Here is a 21,971-nt window from a genome sequence, read left to right on the forward strand (position 1 = left end):
ACGAGGATGGTTCTTATGTAGAGAAAACGTGAATATGTACCACGGGCGAAGCCGGGGCGGACCGCTAGTAATTCATAAAATTAAATCAAATAATTTTCATTAAATTGAACAATGTTTCCAAAAGAGTTATAGTCCGCACTTATTTGAGTATCCAGTCAATTAAATTTTTGAAAGGAAATCACAATAAGTGCATTCGCAGGTAAAGCGCATTATCTTGTAACATTTTCAAATTTAAATATAAATATCTTGAACTGCGCTTTAATAGAAATACAACAAAGAGAGCTGAAATCTGCATCTTATTAAGAGAGACGTTTGTTACAAGAACCTTCTAGAACGTCATTTCAATTCATACAAAGTAGTCGTTATAATATTTCCCGTTCATTTTACGTTATTTTATAATAATTTTATCCGTTTCAATTTACCTATTTATAGAGATAAAATAATCATGTTTACAGCAAATTTGTCATGGTTATTAATAATAATTGTTATAAGTAAATAAGTTGTGGGAGTTACGTGGAAATGTATATGTTGCTCAGTGAGCTTTTAATAATTTTCTAATAATAATTATTAGGTAATTAATCAAAAAGGACTTCTTAGATTTTTTAAAACTGAAAATGATAATATGATTAATTATTATGGGTACCCTTTATCGTGTATGTAACTGAAGGAACGGGTTATAAGTTACTTACCTATTGACTTATACATTATCGCTAGTTGCCCTGTTAATTCAAGGCTCCTACTATATCTATAAAACACAGCCTATAACCAAGTATGATGTTCAGCGAGCTATGTGTCTACGGTGCAATAGATATCGCCTAAGGGCCATTTGATATGGAAGCGATAGTTTTCGTGCCCTAAAAAGGATTACTTGAAAGGTGATTTTGAAAATTTTGTATGTTTGCTTTTGTTGATACATTTAATTAATGAGGAAAACAATTTATTAATCGGCTCTATGTCTGAAAATAAAACTAGTAAGTATTTCAATTCTCAAAATCAGACAACCTTCTACAAAATTATCAAGAGTAAAAAGCTTCAATATGTCAATAATCAATAATTAATGATTTAATAGTGTTCTTAAAAAATACAAATAAAAGCCCGTTTGCATATCAATAACTGAATCTATTGTCCATCTAATCCGTAATTGGGACTAACCGATAACCATTGTGTGTGTCCACAAACATATAATACACACAAACACAATTATTATCCCTTTGTGTTACTGAATATATGCATTATGTGATTGATAAACAAAATTACGTTGAGTAAAAGTAAGGTTCTTGCATTCTTTCTAACACACGTGTAATTAAGTTTTTAAACAGAAAGTTTTTCGAGTTATGCTAAACGTCGAAAGTTAAGTTAAAAATTATAGTACAAGATCCGGCTGCAGGATTAGTGCGTTCATCGGTTTTTTGCTGAAAACCGAATTTTTATGTATATTTATAATTAGGAGAATATATATCGACTAGGTTGCCAGTCAAAATTTGGCCGCAAGCATGTTTAATTAAAATTTTTCTAATCGATTTTTGGGAAAAAAATTCGTTCACTTGTTTTTTGAATAAAATGTAGTCTACATCACGGCAAATGATATAAAGATTCAAAAAAATCACGGTTGCCGCTTTTCACCTGGCCGCAACATCTTGGCAGCCTGGTGCAAACAGGTATGATTTCGATTCATTTTTACGTTCATAACGTACATTTATGAATCATATATCAAATTAAAGCTAATTTTTTTCTATTTATTATCATATATGGTTGCCTAATTAAATCCGGCCGCAAATAAGGGTTGCCGGCTGTTAAAAATTATAAATATTTACGCCTATTAGTACACCGACGCATTCGCGTGCGGCAGTGAAACAACGAGAAAAAGAGAGGATCGGCTGTTAATTATATTAAATCAATATTACTTTTTAAATTTGTCATTTTGAAAAGGACGACATATTTTCTTTCACTCAACCTTAAATATTCAACATCTTTAACAGCCGGCAACCCTTATTTGCGGTCGGATTTAATTAGGCAACCATATATGATAATAAATAGAAAAAAATTAGCTTTAATTTGATATATGATTCATAAATGTACGTTATGAACGTAAAAATGAATCGAAATTATACCTGTTTGCACCAGGCTGCCAAGATGTTGCGGCCAGGTGAAAAGCGGCAACCGTGATTTTTTAGAATCTTTATATCATTTGCCGTGATGTATACTACATTTTATTCAAAAAACAAGTGAACGAATTTTTTTCCCAAAAATCGATTAGAAAAATTTTAATTAAAAATGCTTGCGGCCAAATTTTGACTGGCAACCTAGTCGATATATATTCTCCTAATTATAAATATACATAAAAAGAATGCGTCGGTGTACTTATAGGCGTAAATATTTATAATTTTTAACAGCCGGCAACCCTTATTTGCGGGCGGATTTAATTAGGCAACCATATATGATAATAAATAGAAAAAAATTAGCTTTAATTTGATATATGATTCATAAATGTACGTTATGAACGTAAAAATGAATCGTAATCATACCTGTTTGCACCAGGCTGCCAAGATGTTGCGGCCAGGTGAAAAGCGGCAACCGTGATTTTTTTGAATCTTTATATCATTTGCCGTGATGTAGACTACATTTTATTCAAAAAAACAAGTGAACGAATTTTTTTCCCAAAAATCGATTAGAAAAATTTTAATTAAACATGCTTGCGGCCAAATTTTGACTGGCAACCTAGTCGATATATATTCTCCTAATTATAAATATACATAAAAATTCGGTTTTCAGCAAAAAACCGATGAACGCACTAATCCTGCAGCCGGATCTTAGACTATTATCGTTATTCTATTCAGAACAATATTTTAGATCCACATTTACATATACCAAGATAAGGCTTCTTTTAAATATAGTTTTAGGACATATTTCGTATTTTTTTTTAACTGCTTTAAAAACGAATATAGAACAAATTTTAAACTACAAAGGCACACAACCTCATTCGATTATTATTATCACCATTCTTCAATGACTCAAACGCTTGAGAATTCTTCAATGACGCAAACCATAGAACATAGTCAACCCAGTCGAGTGACGTCACATGATCTTTCCAGAACGATATCCATCATGTCACTCCTACCTGTCGATCCCAGCGATATATCTCCAGCCACTAGAGGCTTACTAATTTCACAATAATCCATTATTAGAACCCCTGAGACATAAAGGACCCTTGCTGACTTGACCGTGAAAATTTCCTGATTCCATTTCACAGTTGAGAAAATAAATAAGTCTTCGTGGAAATTTATTCAATTTGTATTTGAAGTGGTCCCATATTAGTAGTAGCCAGTAGATAAGCCACATTTAAATTAAGATCAGTTTTAAGCGTTATTAGGCATTGATTTAAAGTTGAATATGTTTAAGTATTATTTTTTCCAAAGAACTCAAATCTAAATATTTATAAACTAACTTCCTACCTATTGTACCTACGCGTGGCAACCATTGCGCCATCCAGGAATTAATAGACCAAATAACTTGTATTTTGCGAAGATCCATTACGCTCTATTGTACACGCACTCTAACGTGCATTACCTAATATAATCTAGACTTAGACTGATGGTCTAATCCCTATCATGCTATACCTTGAGTAAATACATCGTGCGCATTCACTAAGCGATGCAGCTTAAATAACTGAATGCTGCACATTAATGAATACATTTATAATTTATAAGTTTATAACACAGCAGCTGTTATGTGTAGAAAGAAAAGATAAACACGCTAGATCTTGCATACTCAATCAGTAATAGGATCAGAATATATTTTATTATTTACGTAAGAATGTTTTACGCTCTGTGAATCATTAAAATATCAATATTAAATGTGTTATGTAATTGCTTTCTATAATAACAAGAACTAAAACGCTAATGAATTTAGCGTAAAAACACTTAAAATTATTCCATGTACTTTAACTGAGCAATCCAACAAAACACAATGATACAATTAAAAACAATTAATCTACGCAGCAAATGGTACGTACAAAATCTAGGTCAATACTCGCAGAGATCTCGAGATTTGCGGATGAAATTAAAGGAAAAAGAATAAGTGATAGCAAGTTGCTACAGTAATTCACGTTTCTGCGGAACTTTTAATTGCCCTCAATCGTTCTACTCGAGAAATTAATATCTTGCTTTCGAGTTTTATTCGGCATGTTGCGAACAATCGAAACTCATAATCTGTTTCATTAGCGGAAGGGTGTGTAATAACATTCCGTCTTATTGCTTTTAAAGTTAGCTCGAGTTTCAAGGCTCAACGGTTCGTGAAAATTCTAGAAGGTTATTATAGTTAATACTAAATAATATGATTATATTCTACGCCATTAAAGTATGGTTTGAGGGATTTTGTACATTAATTATTATTTTGATATTATTTTAATTATTATTGATAACATCAGTTTTTATCTACTCATTTTATTAAGCCCAATTTTGTGATGTAGTTTAAACTAACATTTGTAGGTATACAACTATCTGAATTAAATATCAGCTTCACAGCTTTAAAGCTTTACACGTCAATTGTAATTCAAATTAATTTTAATAAATTATTCGCACATTTTTAGATATACAATAATAATCAATTAAATCTTGTTCTGTCAAACGTTATAAAAACATCGAACCAATTTTCAGTACAAAATGTAACTATTATAATGCCGTTTCATCATCTTCAAAATAAAAGAAAGAAGCAGAATATTTATTCTATCGCTAACGATTGAAAATTCAGCCCTTGTTAAATTTTCTTTTAGAATGGCTCATCTTTAATATACACTATGTAGATTGTAGGTATTCTAATTTCCTTTGTTCCGATAAAATTCATTAATGGAATGATCGCGAGTTGGAATTGATTACTATTTTTCGTAGACAGAACAGGGAAAACGTTAGAGTCGTTCGATTTAAAAAGTCATTATTTGTCTTAATTGTTAACTATAGTTTCCTAACGTCTATTGTTTGAACCGAATGTCACACCGGCCATATATTATTGGGTAATTACGATGGTATCGCAACTGATGTAACCTGACAAGGATTTGTCGTGTTGATTGATTGATGGCCCTTTTACCGACCTATCGCTTAACTCGAGTTCGACGATTTTGTTACATTTATCAAATTGGGATACAAATTTATTGAGTAACTCATGCTATGTTTTTTGTGTAAACAAATCAACGAAATCGAAAATAACGCAATATGAGCGATTTATGTTAAAGGTTAAGGTGAATATGAATTCCTATTCATAAATTACGATATTGTTTGGGTCTCGTCCGCTCTATTTTAGCTACAATCGTTTTCGCGCCATCACACACACAAAAATTGTTACCTGGACCATAAAAACTAGACTATGTATGTATTTCTCTATATCTTTCTCAACGCTCAATGAGACTTGTAGAATATAAGTTATAATATACAAAATTATTGAACAATTACGAAAAGGTCACAGGTACCTACACATATTTACACGGTTGCTAGAGCTAGATAAAAAATAACACCACATTTATTTCTAGATTGTCCTAAAATGCGACTCAGGCATATTTTAATTATGTACATCAGCGATTTTGAGAACCTTGCTAACCAAATCGTAAAGTGTGATAGATATATCACATATGTTTCAGTCTATTACTTAATTCCCTTCTAAAAATGGCTGCTCATTTCTGACAACTATAAATTTTTGAAAACATGGCTGGGTTGATGTGAATCAGTATTTTGTCAAAATTTCCGATACTATAAATAAATCGCTCATAGTATTATGTGCTTGGAGCCCATTACAAATACTTTCATACGTAAACAACATTTTTATCTAACAATTGATAAATATTTGATCAAACTTGCCCTACTTCTGGTCTCCATTCCGCAAATTAATTACGAGGAAATTAATAGCTTTGTAAGGAAATACCTCGGCTCGTTTTCCAATGAAGTGCCGCAAACGCTTGGGGACTTAAAGAATGCAATTAAAAATATAAATATTATATCGATTGATGTAATGAGGTTTTAGTTAGATGTTTAGATGTCTTTTTAGGAGGTAACTGTTGGAGACTGAGGTTCTACCTTGGGTTCTACGCGTCAAGTAATAAAATTACATCTCAAAAATAAACTTCTATTCCTAATTTTAAGTATTAACTTAGATACAAAACCAAACGGGTAAATAATATAATTTTGTATTGAACAATACAATATGTAGGTATATTATCATAATCGATACATATTATTAATATGATTGAATAACATAAAACTAAGAATGACGGCCTTACAAATTTAACATCTGCCTTACAAAATTCAAACAAAAACTAGGTGTTCAGTATCTAATAAATTAAGGCATATGACGTAAACTTCAGTTTTACGTATATATAAAGTTTTATAGCTAATAAAAAGCCATTAGCAACAGTCAGCGTGACGATAACTCTCGAAAGAAGTGTTGCGGTCGCCATTATAGTTATTATTGGTTTAGCTTGATAGCTCTATGAAAGTAAATTGCGTATTTATTTTGCTTTTAAAAGTTTCGAGCGCGACCTTTTTTTGCTTCTATACTGCCAGCTACAGACGCTTATTATTTTTTGTTTCATTTTTATTAGGTTCTTGAACGGTCTACGTCATTCTGTCTTCATTACATACATTTAAGGGGTTTTCAAGGATGATTTTGGCTTTTCAGACGTAGTATTAGATCAAAATAAACACTCAACTGCTACGACTTTAAATCAACCTTTTGTGTAGTAACTTTCCATTTGACATTGAACTAATTCGCAATAAATGTAATGTAATTATATTTTTAAGTGGGCTTTTTTCCCTGCATGTCGCGGTCATGTTTTAAGGGAAGTTTATTTAAAATTTACACAAAGAGGGCTAGACAAATATAAAATTGTCCAGGTTTTGTCAGGGCATTATGCCAAGGCAATCTTTCAACCATAATGGTACCAAGATGGAGTAAGTGTAGCGTTGCGCTCTGAAGAATTATGGTAGCAAAGTTACGATGTAATATTTCTTGAGTTAATTGAAAAGTGGTTTTACATAATCTATCGAATATTACGGGAGTAAATATTGGGTTATCTAGCTTTTTGTGTCAAGGATATGCTGGGCGTGGTGCGGAGTAAAGACGTACATTTGTGACCTTTTTGTATCTGAGTTTTGAAAATATGTTCTAATTTATGTTTATTTAACTGTAATTGTTTTTGGTTGAAGAAAGCGAAATTATATTTTAGTATGTATCAACAATTCAAACTTTACAATATTATTCTTCATCATGATACATTTGGAAGCTTATCAAGGCACGAGGATGTCCTGAACATATTTTATACCTAATATTAAATCTACTACTGAGCTTATATTATCTATATTGATAAATCTGTTTTCGGCTTCAGCTTATAATTTATAATATTTTTACTAATAATAGGGTTCTAAGAACGATTTATTCCAGAAAATGTTGTTATTTCGTGTCCTTGTAAAAAGGGAACAGTTTCGGAAATAACACAAAGCCGCTAAATGAATAATCCTTTTTTGATACGCAAGCGGTAGTTCCTTTGTCAAGTGCGTTATCGTTTTTTATTCTAAATTCTGTGCCTCCAGTGAATAAGGGAATAACTCAAAAACAGCACTTTTCAGGAGAGACAAAAAACTATTTATCAACACTAAATCTTTATAACTTCAAATTTTTAAGCTTGTATGGGTAAGATATCGTCGCAGGAAAGGCAAATTTACTGAAGCTCCAAATGGCCATTTCGAGAAAAAGCCGTTTTAATTTTTTTTTTTTCGTTTTTAATTCATAACTTTATTCCCCGCACACGAATTTCGATGACGTCAAGGTAAACTTTTATTAATTTGTCATTTTCTATGTCCAGAAGTACAAACTATAATAATTGGACTGCTGGTTTGTGATATAGTGGCGCTTAAGTAAAAATGACTTCAATTTACAGTAAAGCAAAATTTCTTAACCGCCATTTGATTCAAATATTTATAGCAATCAAAATTACTTATAACTCTTACGTATATATTTTGGAAAACGACAAATTTTCTGGAACTATATCAATAATGTTATGTTCGTAATCTTAAATTACTGAAAGGACTTTTACAAGTCTGGTTTCATCGTGTTAAAACAACTTAAAAAGTGATCGGCTCATTATGTTGAATCAGTAAAAATCCTTAGAGGTAGGTTATTGTTATAGTTTTTTCGAGTAAAAAGACGTACCTAAGGGATAATTTATTTTATCTAATCACACCTTTAACTACTTATAACTTCAGTTAATACACAATACATAAATACTGTAGTGCCGAAAATTAAAGTTACTTGAACCATAAATAATAACGTATACTCCATTACTAATGTGTAAGAGTAAAGTCTTAATTGCTTATGATTATGAAAATTCCTATCTTTTTTTTTAATAAATAATCTTACGTAAATTATTAGTCTGGCATTGAGATGGGCTTGAGCTGGGCTGCCTCCTCTGATTAGAGCTCAGCTCTTAAATTGGATAGATAGCTGGGCAAAGGCCTCCTATTTGAATTAAGAGGGAAATTGTTTCGAGTAATAAATTAAAATACAGCTGTTAATTTTTATTTTATTTAATCCTATTATTAAGTTATAAACTTTAGGTATAATTCTACTCCTTTTAAACAAAAAGTCTCTTTGGCAAAAATAATAATAGTAATAAGCTTACGAAATAAAAAAAATGAGAATCAACGTTTCTTTCAGTCTTTGACATTTAAAAATAAAATAAAATAAATTTGTAATCAAAACAATCTTTATTAACTAACACATGTTTTCGACGGTATTTAAAAAAAAAACGAGTATAAAATAGCAAAAGGTGCGTTGGATCCACTTCTATCTTAGGCCAATACATCATCATCTTAATCATCAAATATTTTTCAGCAACTGTGTCCCATTTGTTAAAATCTGCATAATTAAGGACCTCTACTTCATATGGTCTTGGTGACTTCCTAGACATAGTAAAAATTGTGCTCCACTGCGACGGTGCCCACACTATAATGCCTTTTAAGCTTTTATCTATAACGGAGTGCATAAAGTCAACCAGCATATAGGTATGCCCTGGGAGCAAATAATTTATTTGAATTGATAGGAGAGTGTTACACTTCTTAAGTATTTCATTTAAACATGTTAATACTATCTTATTTTTATTTTGCCCCGGACATGAGTCACAATATAGTAATAAATGTTTCACTGTACCCCTTAGATCCACATTTTTGATGTACTTCTCCAAAATTGATGATATCTCATTGGCACCCCTTTTTCCATTATTTTCTGACCATGTGTAGCAGAACCCGTTTCTAGTGCCTGATTCATAGAATGTTAAATTATATACAGCCACTTTGCGCGAATAATACAGCATCATGTTTTCACCGTGGGGCGTATTCAACACCTTTTGAAGGTCAAATGATGTGCATAAAACACTATTGTCTTTATTGTAAATACTTTGATGTGCTTTAAACCTTTCAGCAGATTCTTCTTTGTCAATTAAGTGCTTCCGTTTTTCTTCTTCATCAAAACTCTTATTATTCTCATATTGTGTACATTTCAGACACTTATCCTTGCGGGGTAAATGGAATCCAATATTAAATTCAGTGTTGAATATTTTTTTGAAAAGTTTTTCTCCAGCGTAGACGTTGCCATTTGCAAGCTGAGTCTCTTTATAAATTCTATACAAATTTGAAATATTACGAAATTCTGTCGGTAAATATGTTCTTGTGCTATTTTTTCTGCAGTAGTGTGAAGGCAAAGCTGGTAATTCCTTTATGTATGTTCGTACCTTTTCGGTTATTAAATTTGGGGTTTTATTTCGGGGTTCGTGTTTTCCACGCATATCTTCTTTTGCACTGCCAAATGATGCGTTGTTTACTGTATTGTACAATGTTTTTTGCTTGAGATCTAGTGTACAAGTCAAAAATTGTTGACACACTTGGGCTTGCCCTTCACCATCGTTAATAAAGTAATTAAAAGTGTTGGTACGCTTAGCCGTATCTGCTCGCTTTCTTTTTATACCCATCTTTTTAGAATGGCTTACCAACCAGTCTTTACGTCTTTCAGACGATAAACCCCAAAAATGTAAAAATATAGCTTTTCTCTTTTCATCGGTTATTTCGTAACATGCGTTAGAGCAATTTTGTGGCTTACAGGGATTTTGTTTCATTTCTTTGGCTGGAATAACTTTTCCTTTAGAATTTACATACTCATGCCCGGAATCTTTTTTTGCTTTGTTTTCTTTTCTTTTGTTCTTCTGTTTCTTCTTTTCTCTACCCTCAACTTCAAAAACTTCATTCTCTTCTTCTTGAACCTTCGATTTCATAGTCTTCTCAGATCTCTCATTTTTCTTCTTTGATTTCTTACTTTTCTTAGTTTTCTTCGTACCATCGGATACCGATCCAGATGATGAATGTTCCCATGATGAAGAACTCCAAACAAAATCTTCATTATCTGACAAAAAGTCTACGTACTTCTCTCTTGTTTGTTGTCTCAACCGCTTAATTTTTATGTAATCATCACGATCATTTTTTGTAACATTTTCATGCTTCTCTTGGTTACCTTTATCATTGTCAGTTCTTATCTCTTCTTTTTCATCTCCACTTATCTTACTACCCAAATTGACGTTTTCGCTTATATGCGATTCATTTTGCACCGATTCATTTATTTCAGGTATTTTCTTATCATTACAAATCTCTCCTTCATAGCTTTTTTGGTCTTCCTGTATATTCATTCCTATGTTAGTAAAATTAATTTCAGCGGATACTTTTTCATTTTCCTGTAAATTAATATCTATTTCTTTGAAATCTTTCATGTATTTAAAATCTATGTCATTGTTGTGCTCCATGTTGTTTCGAAGACATAACAATATGCCATCGGTAGCATCATTTTCAGATTCTATATTTTCATTAGTAAATTTTACAATTTCTCCTTTGCTTTCTTCTGTCTCAAAAAACTGCTTGCTATCACATCGCTTCAGTATGCTGTCTGGTACTATCTCAGGTGTTTCAGTGTTGTAATCTTCCATTATAATTTTACTGTCTGTCAGTTCAAGTTGTTTAGATTCAATTTGTACAAATTTTGATCCTGTGTTCATCTCTTCAAAGTGTTCTCGTCGGATTTGTTCACAAGCCTCCTCAATTTCGTGTTGTCGTTCAATTTCTCTGAAAATGTCTAATTCTTTTTGTATTACTTTTTCTGTAAGATTTTGTTCCTGGTATGGTTCTCTTATGTCATCTGTCAAATCGCAAACTGTTAAATCAATGGATGGTGATTCAGCTTCTGTATTTTCACTGCGCATAACAACTGGTTTTGATATCAATAGCTTCTTGTTCAAGTTTTTTGATTTGTACTTCTGTGTTTCTTTTTTAGGTGTTTTAAATATCAGTCTTTTAACTACTGCTGGCTTTGAGACTGTTTCCATCAGTGGTGTCTTTGATGTTCCAGCTACAGGTTCCTGTTCATCCTTCAGTCTTGCTGCGTACCTTTTGTAAAAACTCTGTTTCTTACTTTCCATTATGAGCTGAAAATATAGAAAGGAATAGTAAGTCTCATGTAAATTTAAAAAAAAAACGTTTAGTATACCAGTTTTTAATATTATAATATAAAGAATGCCCATTCTTGTATTAGACACCTTCCTTGAAGACTGGCCGGATTGTTCACTAGATCATAAAGAGTGGATGAATTTTGGGGAGACCTTTGCCCAGCCGTGGGATATTATAGGTTAAAAAATAAGTCTTGACCACAATTTTGCCCAAAGGAATCAACTGAGGTCGGCATGTGGTTGTCCACACGGTCAGTTTTGTAAATGGGGTGGTACTACTTCTCGGCCGACACCACGAGGTAACAAGCCAGTCTCGACCAAAACCAACATTATACACTCTTCAAAAAAAAAGGTATCTAGAGATTTAATATGAGAGAGTGCAAGTTTCATAATAATCGGTTAAGTAAATAATTTATACTAGGTATATTACTCAAGCTAGATGGCAGGCTAAAATATCCGACACAAATTGGGAACTTATGGCTCGTGCCGAATATCTGCCGTGCTGGTCTAGACCTGACAAACCTGTTAAAAACTATTTAGAATTCTAAAATGCCTTGCTCAATCTAAAACAATAACGTACATACTCGTATCTAAAGATTAGGTATACACAAAAACAGAACCAGCGTCAAATGACATTTCGGTATATTTCTTTATAAATTATTAGGTACTAGTGGTCCGCCCCGGCTTCGCCCGTGGTACATATTTTGCAATAAAAGGTAGCCTATGTCCTTTCTCGGGTAGGTATCAAAATATCTCCATACCAAATTTCTTGCAAATTGGTTCAGTAGTTTAAGCGTGATTGAGTAACAGACAGACAGACAGAGTTACTTTCGCATTTATAATATTAGTATGGATTTAGGTACTTACCAAAGCTGACTTTACTAATAATTATTGCTTCTTATGTAAATTATTATAATTTTTATACTAATAAATAGCTAACTTACCGATTGAGGAGTCCGTTATTGCATTATTATCATTTATCACCAATATTCCCTTATTTTCTCGATCTATTTGAGCGGCAACAAATACCGACACACGTGTACCTACTCTCAGTGGCTCTGTCGAGCAGACTGACTGATACGCGGCGTACGCGCAGGTTATAATCAGGTTTTGCAGTATTGCAGCTCCATATTTTTTACTTTAGCGACGTAAATGACGTATTGACCAGCTTTCAATTTTACTTCTATTACTTTTGCTAAAATATTACTTCATAGTAAAGATACTGAAAGTCAAAAACTTGCTCAATAACAGTAAGGCAAAATTACTTATACGCCATTTCCGGCATAAAAATCGAAAGACTAATTTTCTTACAAGCCTTACTTATTATAAATACTTCAATTCAAAATTACTTATACCAACTTTTATGTTTGTTTCGAGTAGTCCAAAATTGCTTATAAACTATTAGCTTTTAAATTGCCGGATGCCAAATTTACTTAAAATTTACTTGTAATTTATTGCAGGAAAACAAAATTACATAAGTGACAGGCACGAATAAAATGCCAAAAAAGTGTCGCTTAAGGACTCTGTCTGATGAAAACTCCCCTTTTTTCCATTTACTGAAACGCCAAAATAGTGCTCGTATCTCCGTGGAACCCAGACTGATCGACGCAGAAAAAAACGCTGATTCCGAATATCTATATAACTCAATATGCCTATTTTGGCGCTTCAGTAATTTTGCCTTTCTTGCGACGATATGATGTTAGACTTTAGTTTTACATAAGAACAGATATTGTAACAACCCCATAAATATACTTTTTTCGTGTTTTTTTGTAGTTGTGCCCTTATGAACGAGTACTTCATGGAATAACTCAATGTATTCACATAAGGTTTTTTTTGCTCTTTGCAATATAACGACTTATGCCCTAATGCACTATGTTCATAGTCGCATAACACGACTTAAATTATTGCCAGTTTTGGTTTTATAGAAATGATGCGACTTATTGTGCTTGAAATTTGTGTACTTTATGACTCAATTGAGGCCTTTTAGTGGAACAACCATGCACGTAGTTTGAAAAACGAATAAAATCAACGGATTTTTTATCGTTATTAGATATAATAAAAACAAAACAACATGTAGGTGTTTATGCATTTAACCCTAGAAGTCCAATCTACGTAAATTTAATGTACACCGCGGCGAAATAACTTTGTCTTTTCTATATTTACCATCGAATCGCTTCGAAATCCAGAAACAACTCATTAGACATCGAGACCTAGCAGTACATAGTTGGCTCATCCCGGTAAATTCCGCCATTTTGTAGTAAAGAGGATGTTGTACGTCATTTTGACGTATAATTGGGCTTTTCGTAACTTTTACGATTGTTTAAAAAAAATATTTTGTGTTGATTTATTTGAATATTTTTTTTCCAAGTCACGTTTTACATGATATAGTATTATATACTATATATTGAGTATAAAATAGGATCCAGAAAACTTTAACACTAGGATGAAAAACCTTCAATTTTAGTAAATGACGATTATTGTCCTCCGCTGGATTTGGACTCCAAGCAAGAGGATTGGGTGGCTGAAGATGTTGTCTGGAGAAAAACCGAATATGTCATGGTGGTTATACATTGAGGAAACAAGCACTATTAAGAGATAAGAGAAGCTCGAAAACCATATTCCTGTAGGTATGTTCAGTTACCTTACAGGGAAAGTTATAGGTGGTCAGTGGCAATATTTTACGGCATGATATGGAATTTTAACAATTTCTATATCTTATAATATCAAAATAATATAGATAAATAAAGAAAAAACAATGAGCCGCAAAGATTTTATGAAAAAATTAAGCACAGATTTGAAGGTGCCTTGGATGCAAATACGACTTGAAGAGACTCTACGTGACAATATCCAAATTTTTTCAAAATATATGGTACCAGAGTATCCATAATATGTTTACGATAATGCAGGACCAAAATAGTTTCGATATTGCGGATTTTTTTCCTATAAAAAGGCAAATTACAGTGGCTAAAACGCTATATGAGAGAGAATACAATATTCATAATTGTCAAGACTGGTTATAAATTTTTTTTCTATGCGTCTATAATTATAGTATTATTGTAGTTAGATTAAATAAAAAAAAAGATTAAAAACTAGTTATTTTTTATAAAACTTACCCAAATATAAGAAGAAAATATTATAAGTTTAACATTTTTGTTGGCTTTTTTTAGATGATTCAATTATCGTTCTGTATTTATATAAACAAGGAGTATAATATTAGCACTTAATGTGTTAATTAAAACTGTATTTTTAATATCTATTGCAAAAAATAGTTCATTTCCATAGAAATATTATTAGTATCCCAAGTTAACTGATAAATAAAAAAAGATTGAAAAATATTATAAAGCAAAAAGGAATAGTGTCCGTTGTTTCCGTGCAGTATTCAAATAGACCAATAGTAACACGGCATTAATGCAAAACTGTCTCATGTCGTCACTTGAACCAATGACACTAAGAGTTGTTCCTTTATGCTCATGTTAGAAAAATGACACAACTGCGTTTATACTAAAATAGTGTTAGCACGGATGGAACAAAATGAATTAAGTCTTTATTCAAAAAGTATAACTACACATATGTCTTTGTGTTCGTGGGTTATTTTGACTCGAGACGAATAGTTCCTTTGCGATTGCCTAAAATGATGGATAAGGTAACTTATACCGTTTATCACACCCTACTTATACCGTTTGGGTCATTCGAAAAACTGGGTTAGGATGCAGCTAGAGATATGACCTTTTGATATGTTGTGTATTTTGACGAGCTGAATCCAATGGTGCAATAAAAACCAAAGGGAATAACTCGTCTTACTCCCTTATTCACTGGAGGCACAGAATTCTAGTCCGAAGCTATCCGGTTTAAAATTTTAGTTAGTAAATATTTTGATAAAGCTGAACGTTGGGCTTGGGCAGCAAATAAGCGAGAATTGTTATGATTTGAAATTCAAAATTCCTGCATAAAATTTTGTAGCGATGTACATAAGCTTGTATGACGTAAACTCACAAAACGTTATTTCATAATGAAGTAGCACACGCGGCACGCCATAATACAAGCAACATATTGTAAGGATTGTTCCATAATATATTTTTATTTTAACCGATGCAACAATCTCAATTTTCATTGCAATATGTTGTGCATTACTATGAAACTCGTTTAAATATTTTTAACGACACTAACAACGCGATAGAAAAGTTAACACAAAGTCAGTAACGATTTCTTCGAAATAACTATATCTGTATCAAAGTGTTACATGCATAAAAGTCTTCATTACACACAGGCACACAGCTCCGTTTGATCCTTACCTGAACGAGAAAAATATAACAATGAGCATGCGAGCTATACAAAAAATGGCGTACAATCATTTCTTCAAGATATTTCACACTACGGTTATTAGATGAACCACAAAACCGCGTATTCCAAACAAAAACTATTCAACATGGCCACAGCTTTACCAAATAGCGGAAACTTCACCCCGAAAACCGCCCCAAATGGCCGATCGCAGGTAGATATCCACACGATTACATTGTACGGGCTACCGAGCCTATGAGGGGCCTAAACATACCCATTAAAAGATAAAGCACCGATTACCTTTCTAAAGGAAGATCGGAATTAGGAAAATGAAAGCCTATTTTCTTTAAACACTCTCCTAGAATGTTATCATCAAAGGAAAAGATGTTTGGTTTATTTCTGCGTGTGCTTCTGATTGTAGATCCCAGTGGATTTCGTTGAGATTTTATTTTTGACTCTTCCATAGTATTTTGTTTGGCCAAAGTAGATAATCAATATTAGGCCGACCACAGCACTGGTGGGCTATGTTATACCAATGTTGCTGTATGTAATAATAATAATTTAATCTGTTATAAAAAAATGTGTGCGTGTACTAGTGTACACACGTAAGAAGTGAAACTTCTTTAGGACCTTATAATTTTCAAAAAAATAATTAACTATATGCAACTTTACAGAAATACGTCGAATCACACGTGGTAGGGATAAGAAAAAGATGGCGCGTAACGGAAAAATGTTACGCGTAACGAAAAAATGTTTCACTAAATTTTTTTCCAACCCCGATAAAGAAGTTTCACTTCAATAACGTAATTTAAAACCTGCTTGTGATATTTTCTTTTTTTTTCCTACTCTATCCAAACTATTTAGATTTCTTAATTCTTCTCTTACATAAGTATATGTTAAAGGTGTGATTCAATGTCTGATTAATTCATAAAATTTTACAACCAGTATTATTTCCACCAAAATAATTTCAATGTCATCAAATCTGAGCACATCAAAATGTACGCAGTCATTTGCCAACCGAGCTTCAATATTAAGTAAATGGACGCCATCATCACAATGGATGCACCAAAAAGTAGGAAGGAAAATTAAAAATATTGCCCCAAGTCCCTCTCACTAACGAGGTGTTGTCCTTTTTATTTCACATTGCTTCTCTTTATAGAATAAATTGGATAACCCGATATTAAGGGGATATTATTTACACTAGACATCTACTAGTTTTGATTTAACTACGGAATTTTATAAGCTTAAGTAATATTCTTCTAATCATCTACAAGACAATATATAATTTATATATTTATCAACTATAATAAAACTAGGAAATCTTAACCCTAGAAAGATAATCATATTGAGTAGTACGGGAAAGATAGTCATGCGTCAAATTTACGCATGGTTTTTACTTTTTAGTTAGCTCTAAGTCGGGGAATATTAATTTTTTTCTCTAAATTGTAAGTTATTATATATTAACAGTTATTTTAGAATAATTAATTCTATAGATAATTTATTTATAATTATTTTTTTATATATAAAAAAACGAAAACATTAAACGTCTGCTTTAAATCAACAATTCTTGTAACACGTATGGTTTCTAATAAAAACTTATATTTTACCACAATTATCAGTCTTTTTTATATGTTATATATAAATGTTGTACATATAGTTATATGAAAAATTAGTGAGAAACAACTTTAGAACATTTCAACGTATGCTCACTACATATAACTATGTTACATTTTTTGCAGGACGCATTTGCCTTTCGTCATATTTCAGAAGGACAAAAAGTATAGTAAATACGTTTTTTTTTACTGAAGGCATTCTCAGTACTTTCTTACGATGTACCAGACACTTCATTTGGCAACAAATTGGAGACATTATCACGCAAATATCTTCTCAAAGCTGGTGATTCTAAACGCCTACGCATAGACAAAAAAGACAGTTCCTTGCTTCTATATTTCATGTTTTTTGACTCAGATGTTTTTGTGCTTTTCTTGTTAACATTGTGGCTATAAATTTGATATGCAATATGCATTCAATTTTAATGATTCCATAAAATAAAGCCATTGGCCATCTCATTGTCTTCCTACTATAGGACATCAGGGATCACATTCGGTCTAATGCATCTACTCCGCCTTTTGCTTGAATTTAATATATCATTTATGCTTTGTACATCATCAGGAAAAGTTTCTTCTGTGTTACTTTGCTTGTCATCTTCAATTTCGTGGTCCTCCTACTTCACTATCGGTATCTTCACAGGGACCCTCATCGCTTTGCATAAGAGTGGCCCGTATACAATATTCTTCAAATTTTCTAGCTCCAATTGTTTTCTATATTTGCTTCAATATGTATAAAAATAAATTTATAACATAAGTCGCAATATACTGTAATAATAAGCTAAAAAATAATCAAACTACCATAGAAGTCAAAGTCTTAAAAGTCACGGTAAAGATAATCATGCGTAATTTTGACTCACGTAGTCGTTATATTTCAAAATCGGTTATATTAACTTTATTGAAACGTATACCATAGGGTAGCTCTCAGTGATTTATGAAATGTCCTAAACGAACAGTTATGGATTCGCGACATTTAAAAAGATACAACAATATTTCGAAAACGCATGAGTCATTTTGACGCAGACTATAGTCCTTTCTAGGGTTAAAAGCATTCGTTTTAATTAATAACCTAATTAACATTATAATATATATCTCAACAGTAAATACCTGGAACTGGAAAAACAAGCAATTAAACATGCCTTTATTTAACAGGAAATTGTTGACTAAACTTAGCCACATATAAACGGCGCTGGTACTAGAAAAAAACGCGATCAAACTCTCTTAATCAAAAAGTATGAACACTATGCTATCTATACGTTATAATATACTAAACCCCTATTCGAGTCTTGACAATAGAAGCGTTATTTGCGGTTATATATGACGGTTTGCGGCTAACCTCCGCACAAATCAGCCTCTATTGTTAACTCCGAGTTCTATTCCAACGCGTTTTATTAAGAATGCAAATGTATGACGATTACTTTTAAGCGATAAAAACGCCTTTTTGCGTAAATTCTGTCCATTGATATCAATGCATGCGCGCAGTCCTATGATTCGCTATTTCATTGTATGAAGGTTACAAAAACAAAATGCAATAAAAACCGCATTTTTATTATATTTTATGCAAATTCCTTTGAGCAGAATATTGGTATTTATGAACTAGTTTTAAGACTTATATTCGTAGTATTACTTCCGCTAGAAAGGCCAAACAGACGGAACCTTGAGCGACATAGTTAGGAGCCTGTGGACTATCCGTGCATACTGCATATTGTCTTGTAGGGTTGCCTACATATATATTTTTTAATTTGATTTTTTATCTAAATAATCTCCTTCAGTATCCTAAAGGTTTAGGGAAACAGAGATAAGCCCAATGGTAAATACTGTTAAGGTATTCTATCTATCTTGGAAACGTATTATCACATTACGTATTAAAATTCTTAAAATTTTACAGCATTATATAAAAACATGCCACACGCTACAACTAGGCCAGTGTATTAAAAATTTAATCACCGAAACAAAAAGAACGAACAATAACAAAACATAATAAGAGGAAAATGAAATTAAGAATTCAATTCAAGTCGAATGTTTCGGTACATTGCTAAATATTTACCTTTCATGTGTTTCTAACTGGCGCCTTAAGGTAATACATCTTTGAAGTAATTAAGGAACACAATGGGATTACGAGATACGTTGGCAACGAATTTGTTCCACATACAATATACCGATAATATAATACATTGGAACCTGACTTTGTTACTAGGCCTTTATAGTAGATAATTTTATTATCGTGTAGAATTTGAAATAAATATTAATAATTAAATAGTTATATCAGATTTAGTACATTACAATATAAAAGCATCAAAACTCAGGTAAATGTATTTATGAGGGCCGATTTTTCAAAGCTTGGTTAAAACTTATTCGTCGAATAATGTATTTAACTACCATTTCAAAAATGTATTCTACTTATAAATTTATAAAGAATAGAAAAAATTCGATCACGAGGCGGGACTTGTATTGTATTCTACTTGTCCGTATTTGACAGTTTACAGGTGACATTTTAATATGTTCGTGTAATACTTTATTGCACGGATAAATTTTAACCAAGGATTGAAAAATCGGCCCATAAAGATATTTTTTCTTGTCTGACTGACAACAGTATAAATCCCTGCTATAATATTATAATGAATCGTGAGATTTCCAGAATCGACCGTGACGTATCACACATTTATAAATACAAAAAATATACCGATTTTTTAAACGTTTTTAGATATAAATTTATAAAAGTAAGTATAAACTCCAGACAATCTTTTATTCACTGTTACGTTTCGATTATTCGGCGGCTTGTTCACATTTGGCTCGATTATTAAGCTTAGAGCGATTTATTTATATTATTCTGCTACAAAAATATTGATGGTGTATCAAATTGTTATTTTTTTAAGTAACTATATTATTATCGCACTATTAATTTGACTGCTTAGCACTATGATTTCCATTTATATCTGTAGTTTAAACTGAAGTACTGTCGATACCTACAACAATTAATATCCACAATCCTCAATGTACCTTATTCAGATATTTCTATTGTGGCGTTATAAAAAATTTACACTAATTTTAATCATCTTTTTTCTTCTGTAATTGAATAATGATATTATATACTTTATTAATTTGCTAGACTAAACCATATTATCCAGCCGTAGTCGTATTCGTTGCCCCTACGGTGGAATTATGTGTTGTTTAAGGTTTTTACATAATTAAGGGCCGATTTTTCAATCCTTGGTTAAAACTTATTTGTTGAATAACGTATTAAACTACCATTTCAAAAATGTATTCTAATTACCTGTATTTGACAGTGTACAGGTGACATTTTAATATTATCGTGTAATACTTTATTGGACGGATAAGTTTTAACCAAGGATTGAAAAATCGGCCCTAAAAGTATTTAATAGTTACAGACAAACAAATAACTAAACAATTGATTATATTTTAAACCTTCCCCAAAAGGACAGTAGTCCTCAATTCGTAGCGCACCTTTACGTTTTAACTTTTTAGATAAAAAATGTTTGCAAACCGGTTGAAGTCCCAACCTTACACCAAACGCTAAAGGTTAGGGGTGTCGACTTACAGGTATGTCAGACTTATCTTCAGTGAATAATGCGAGTCGCGGTGATTGAGTATCGGAGACATTATTCGGATCAAGGATTTATATTATGGGGACTTCGGGTATTCGCGAAATTCTGGAGAAATGGCGGCGGTTCTTCCTGGGACGTTAACGACCGCTTTCCTGATGAGCCCTCGATATATCAATGTATTGTTATTGGGTTCTGAAACTGTATGACTGAATTGATTTGAGGTTATCTTTTGGTAATGTTTTATAGCACATTTATTGTATTGAAGGTGGTATATTTACTTAAATGTCGATATCAATTTGGAAACTACGATAGTTTACGAGGTTAATGATATACGAATTTAATAGTGTAAGAAATTATTATTATTCGTTAGTTTCACGATTTCAATAATTACGAAATAATATGCTTCCATGTTAATTTTAACGATTCAACGATTTTATAATCCTTCGTTGATGCGTGTTAGTTCTTTTAAATGCTTTTAACTCATACATCATAATTTATTAGTTTTCTTTCATAACTTCTAGACAATACCAAAATATCAAACAATTTTGACAAAACATGACACACATTCAAGGTTTTCCTCACTCAAGACATTGCTCAGCCCATAACAGTAAAGCGAAGTACATGTTATTCCCAATGTATTGTTACTGCTCACTTTTGATTGCGTCTATAAAACATTTGAGTAAACAACAGTCTTCGGAATGTAAGTAGACATAAACAGCCTTTAAAATGAAGTACAGGAAATATTGTTTTACCGTAAGAAATAAATGTTTTCTATAAGTAATATTATTCAATACAAGTTGACGTTAATAAACGGTCTCTTTCTCTTGTTTCAAATGGTTTATTGAAATATTTTCAATATTGTTGATAATAATTAGATATTTTTGAAACCTTTTTTTTGTAATTTTAATGTAGTGCCTTGTAGAAAGCTTAGAAAGACACATTATTTTATTTGAAAAGGCTAAAATCTTTTTCATTCATATTGGAATTTGGAATCTC

General features: G+C 31.9%; 1 protein-coding gene across 2 annotated transcripts; it reads right to left on the bottom strand.

The window, feature by feature from the left end:
* Positions 1–8,198: 8,198 nt before the first annotated feature.
* On the bottom strand, positions 8,199–13,220 carry LOC123691887. 2 transcript variants are annotated; one of them, XM_045636472.1, is made up of 3 exons: positions 12,469–13,220; positions 9,190–11,503; positions 8,199–9,051 (listed from the first exon to the last, which is right to left on the bottom strand). In XM_045636472.1, the coding sequence occupies exons 2-3, from the start codon at positions 11,495–11,497 to the stop codon at positions 8,708–8,710; spliced, it is 2,652 nt and encodes an 883-aa protein (XP_045492428.1). In that variant the 5' UTR covers positions 11,498–11,503; positions 12,469–13,220; the 3' UTR covers positions 8,199–8,707. The 2 variants fall into 2 exon arrangements, with proteins under 2 accessions (XP_045492428.1, XP_045492427.1); XM_045636471.1 differs by having other exon boundaries at positions 8,199–11,503.
* Between the last annotated feature and the right edge of the window lie 8,751 nt (positions 13,221–21,971).

This window comes from Colias croceus, chromosome 5 (genome assembly GCF_905220415.1).
Source record: "Colias croceus chromosome 5, ilColCroc2.1".
In the NCBI taxonomy this organism is placed as follows: Eukaryota; Metazoa; Arthropoda; class Insecta; order Lepidoptera; family Pieridae; genus Colias; species Colias croceus.

Bases quoted from the DNA above. Each gene is read 5' to 3' on its own strand.
- LOC123691887 (XM_045636471.1), bottom strand. From the start codon at position 11,497: ATGGAAAGTAAGAAACAGAGTTTTTACAAAAGGTACGCAGCAAGACTG.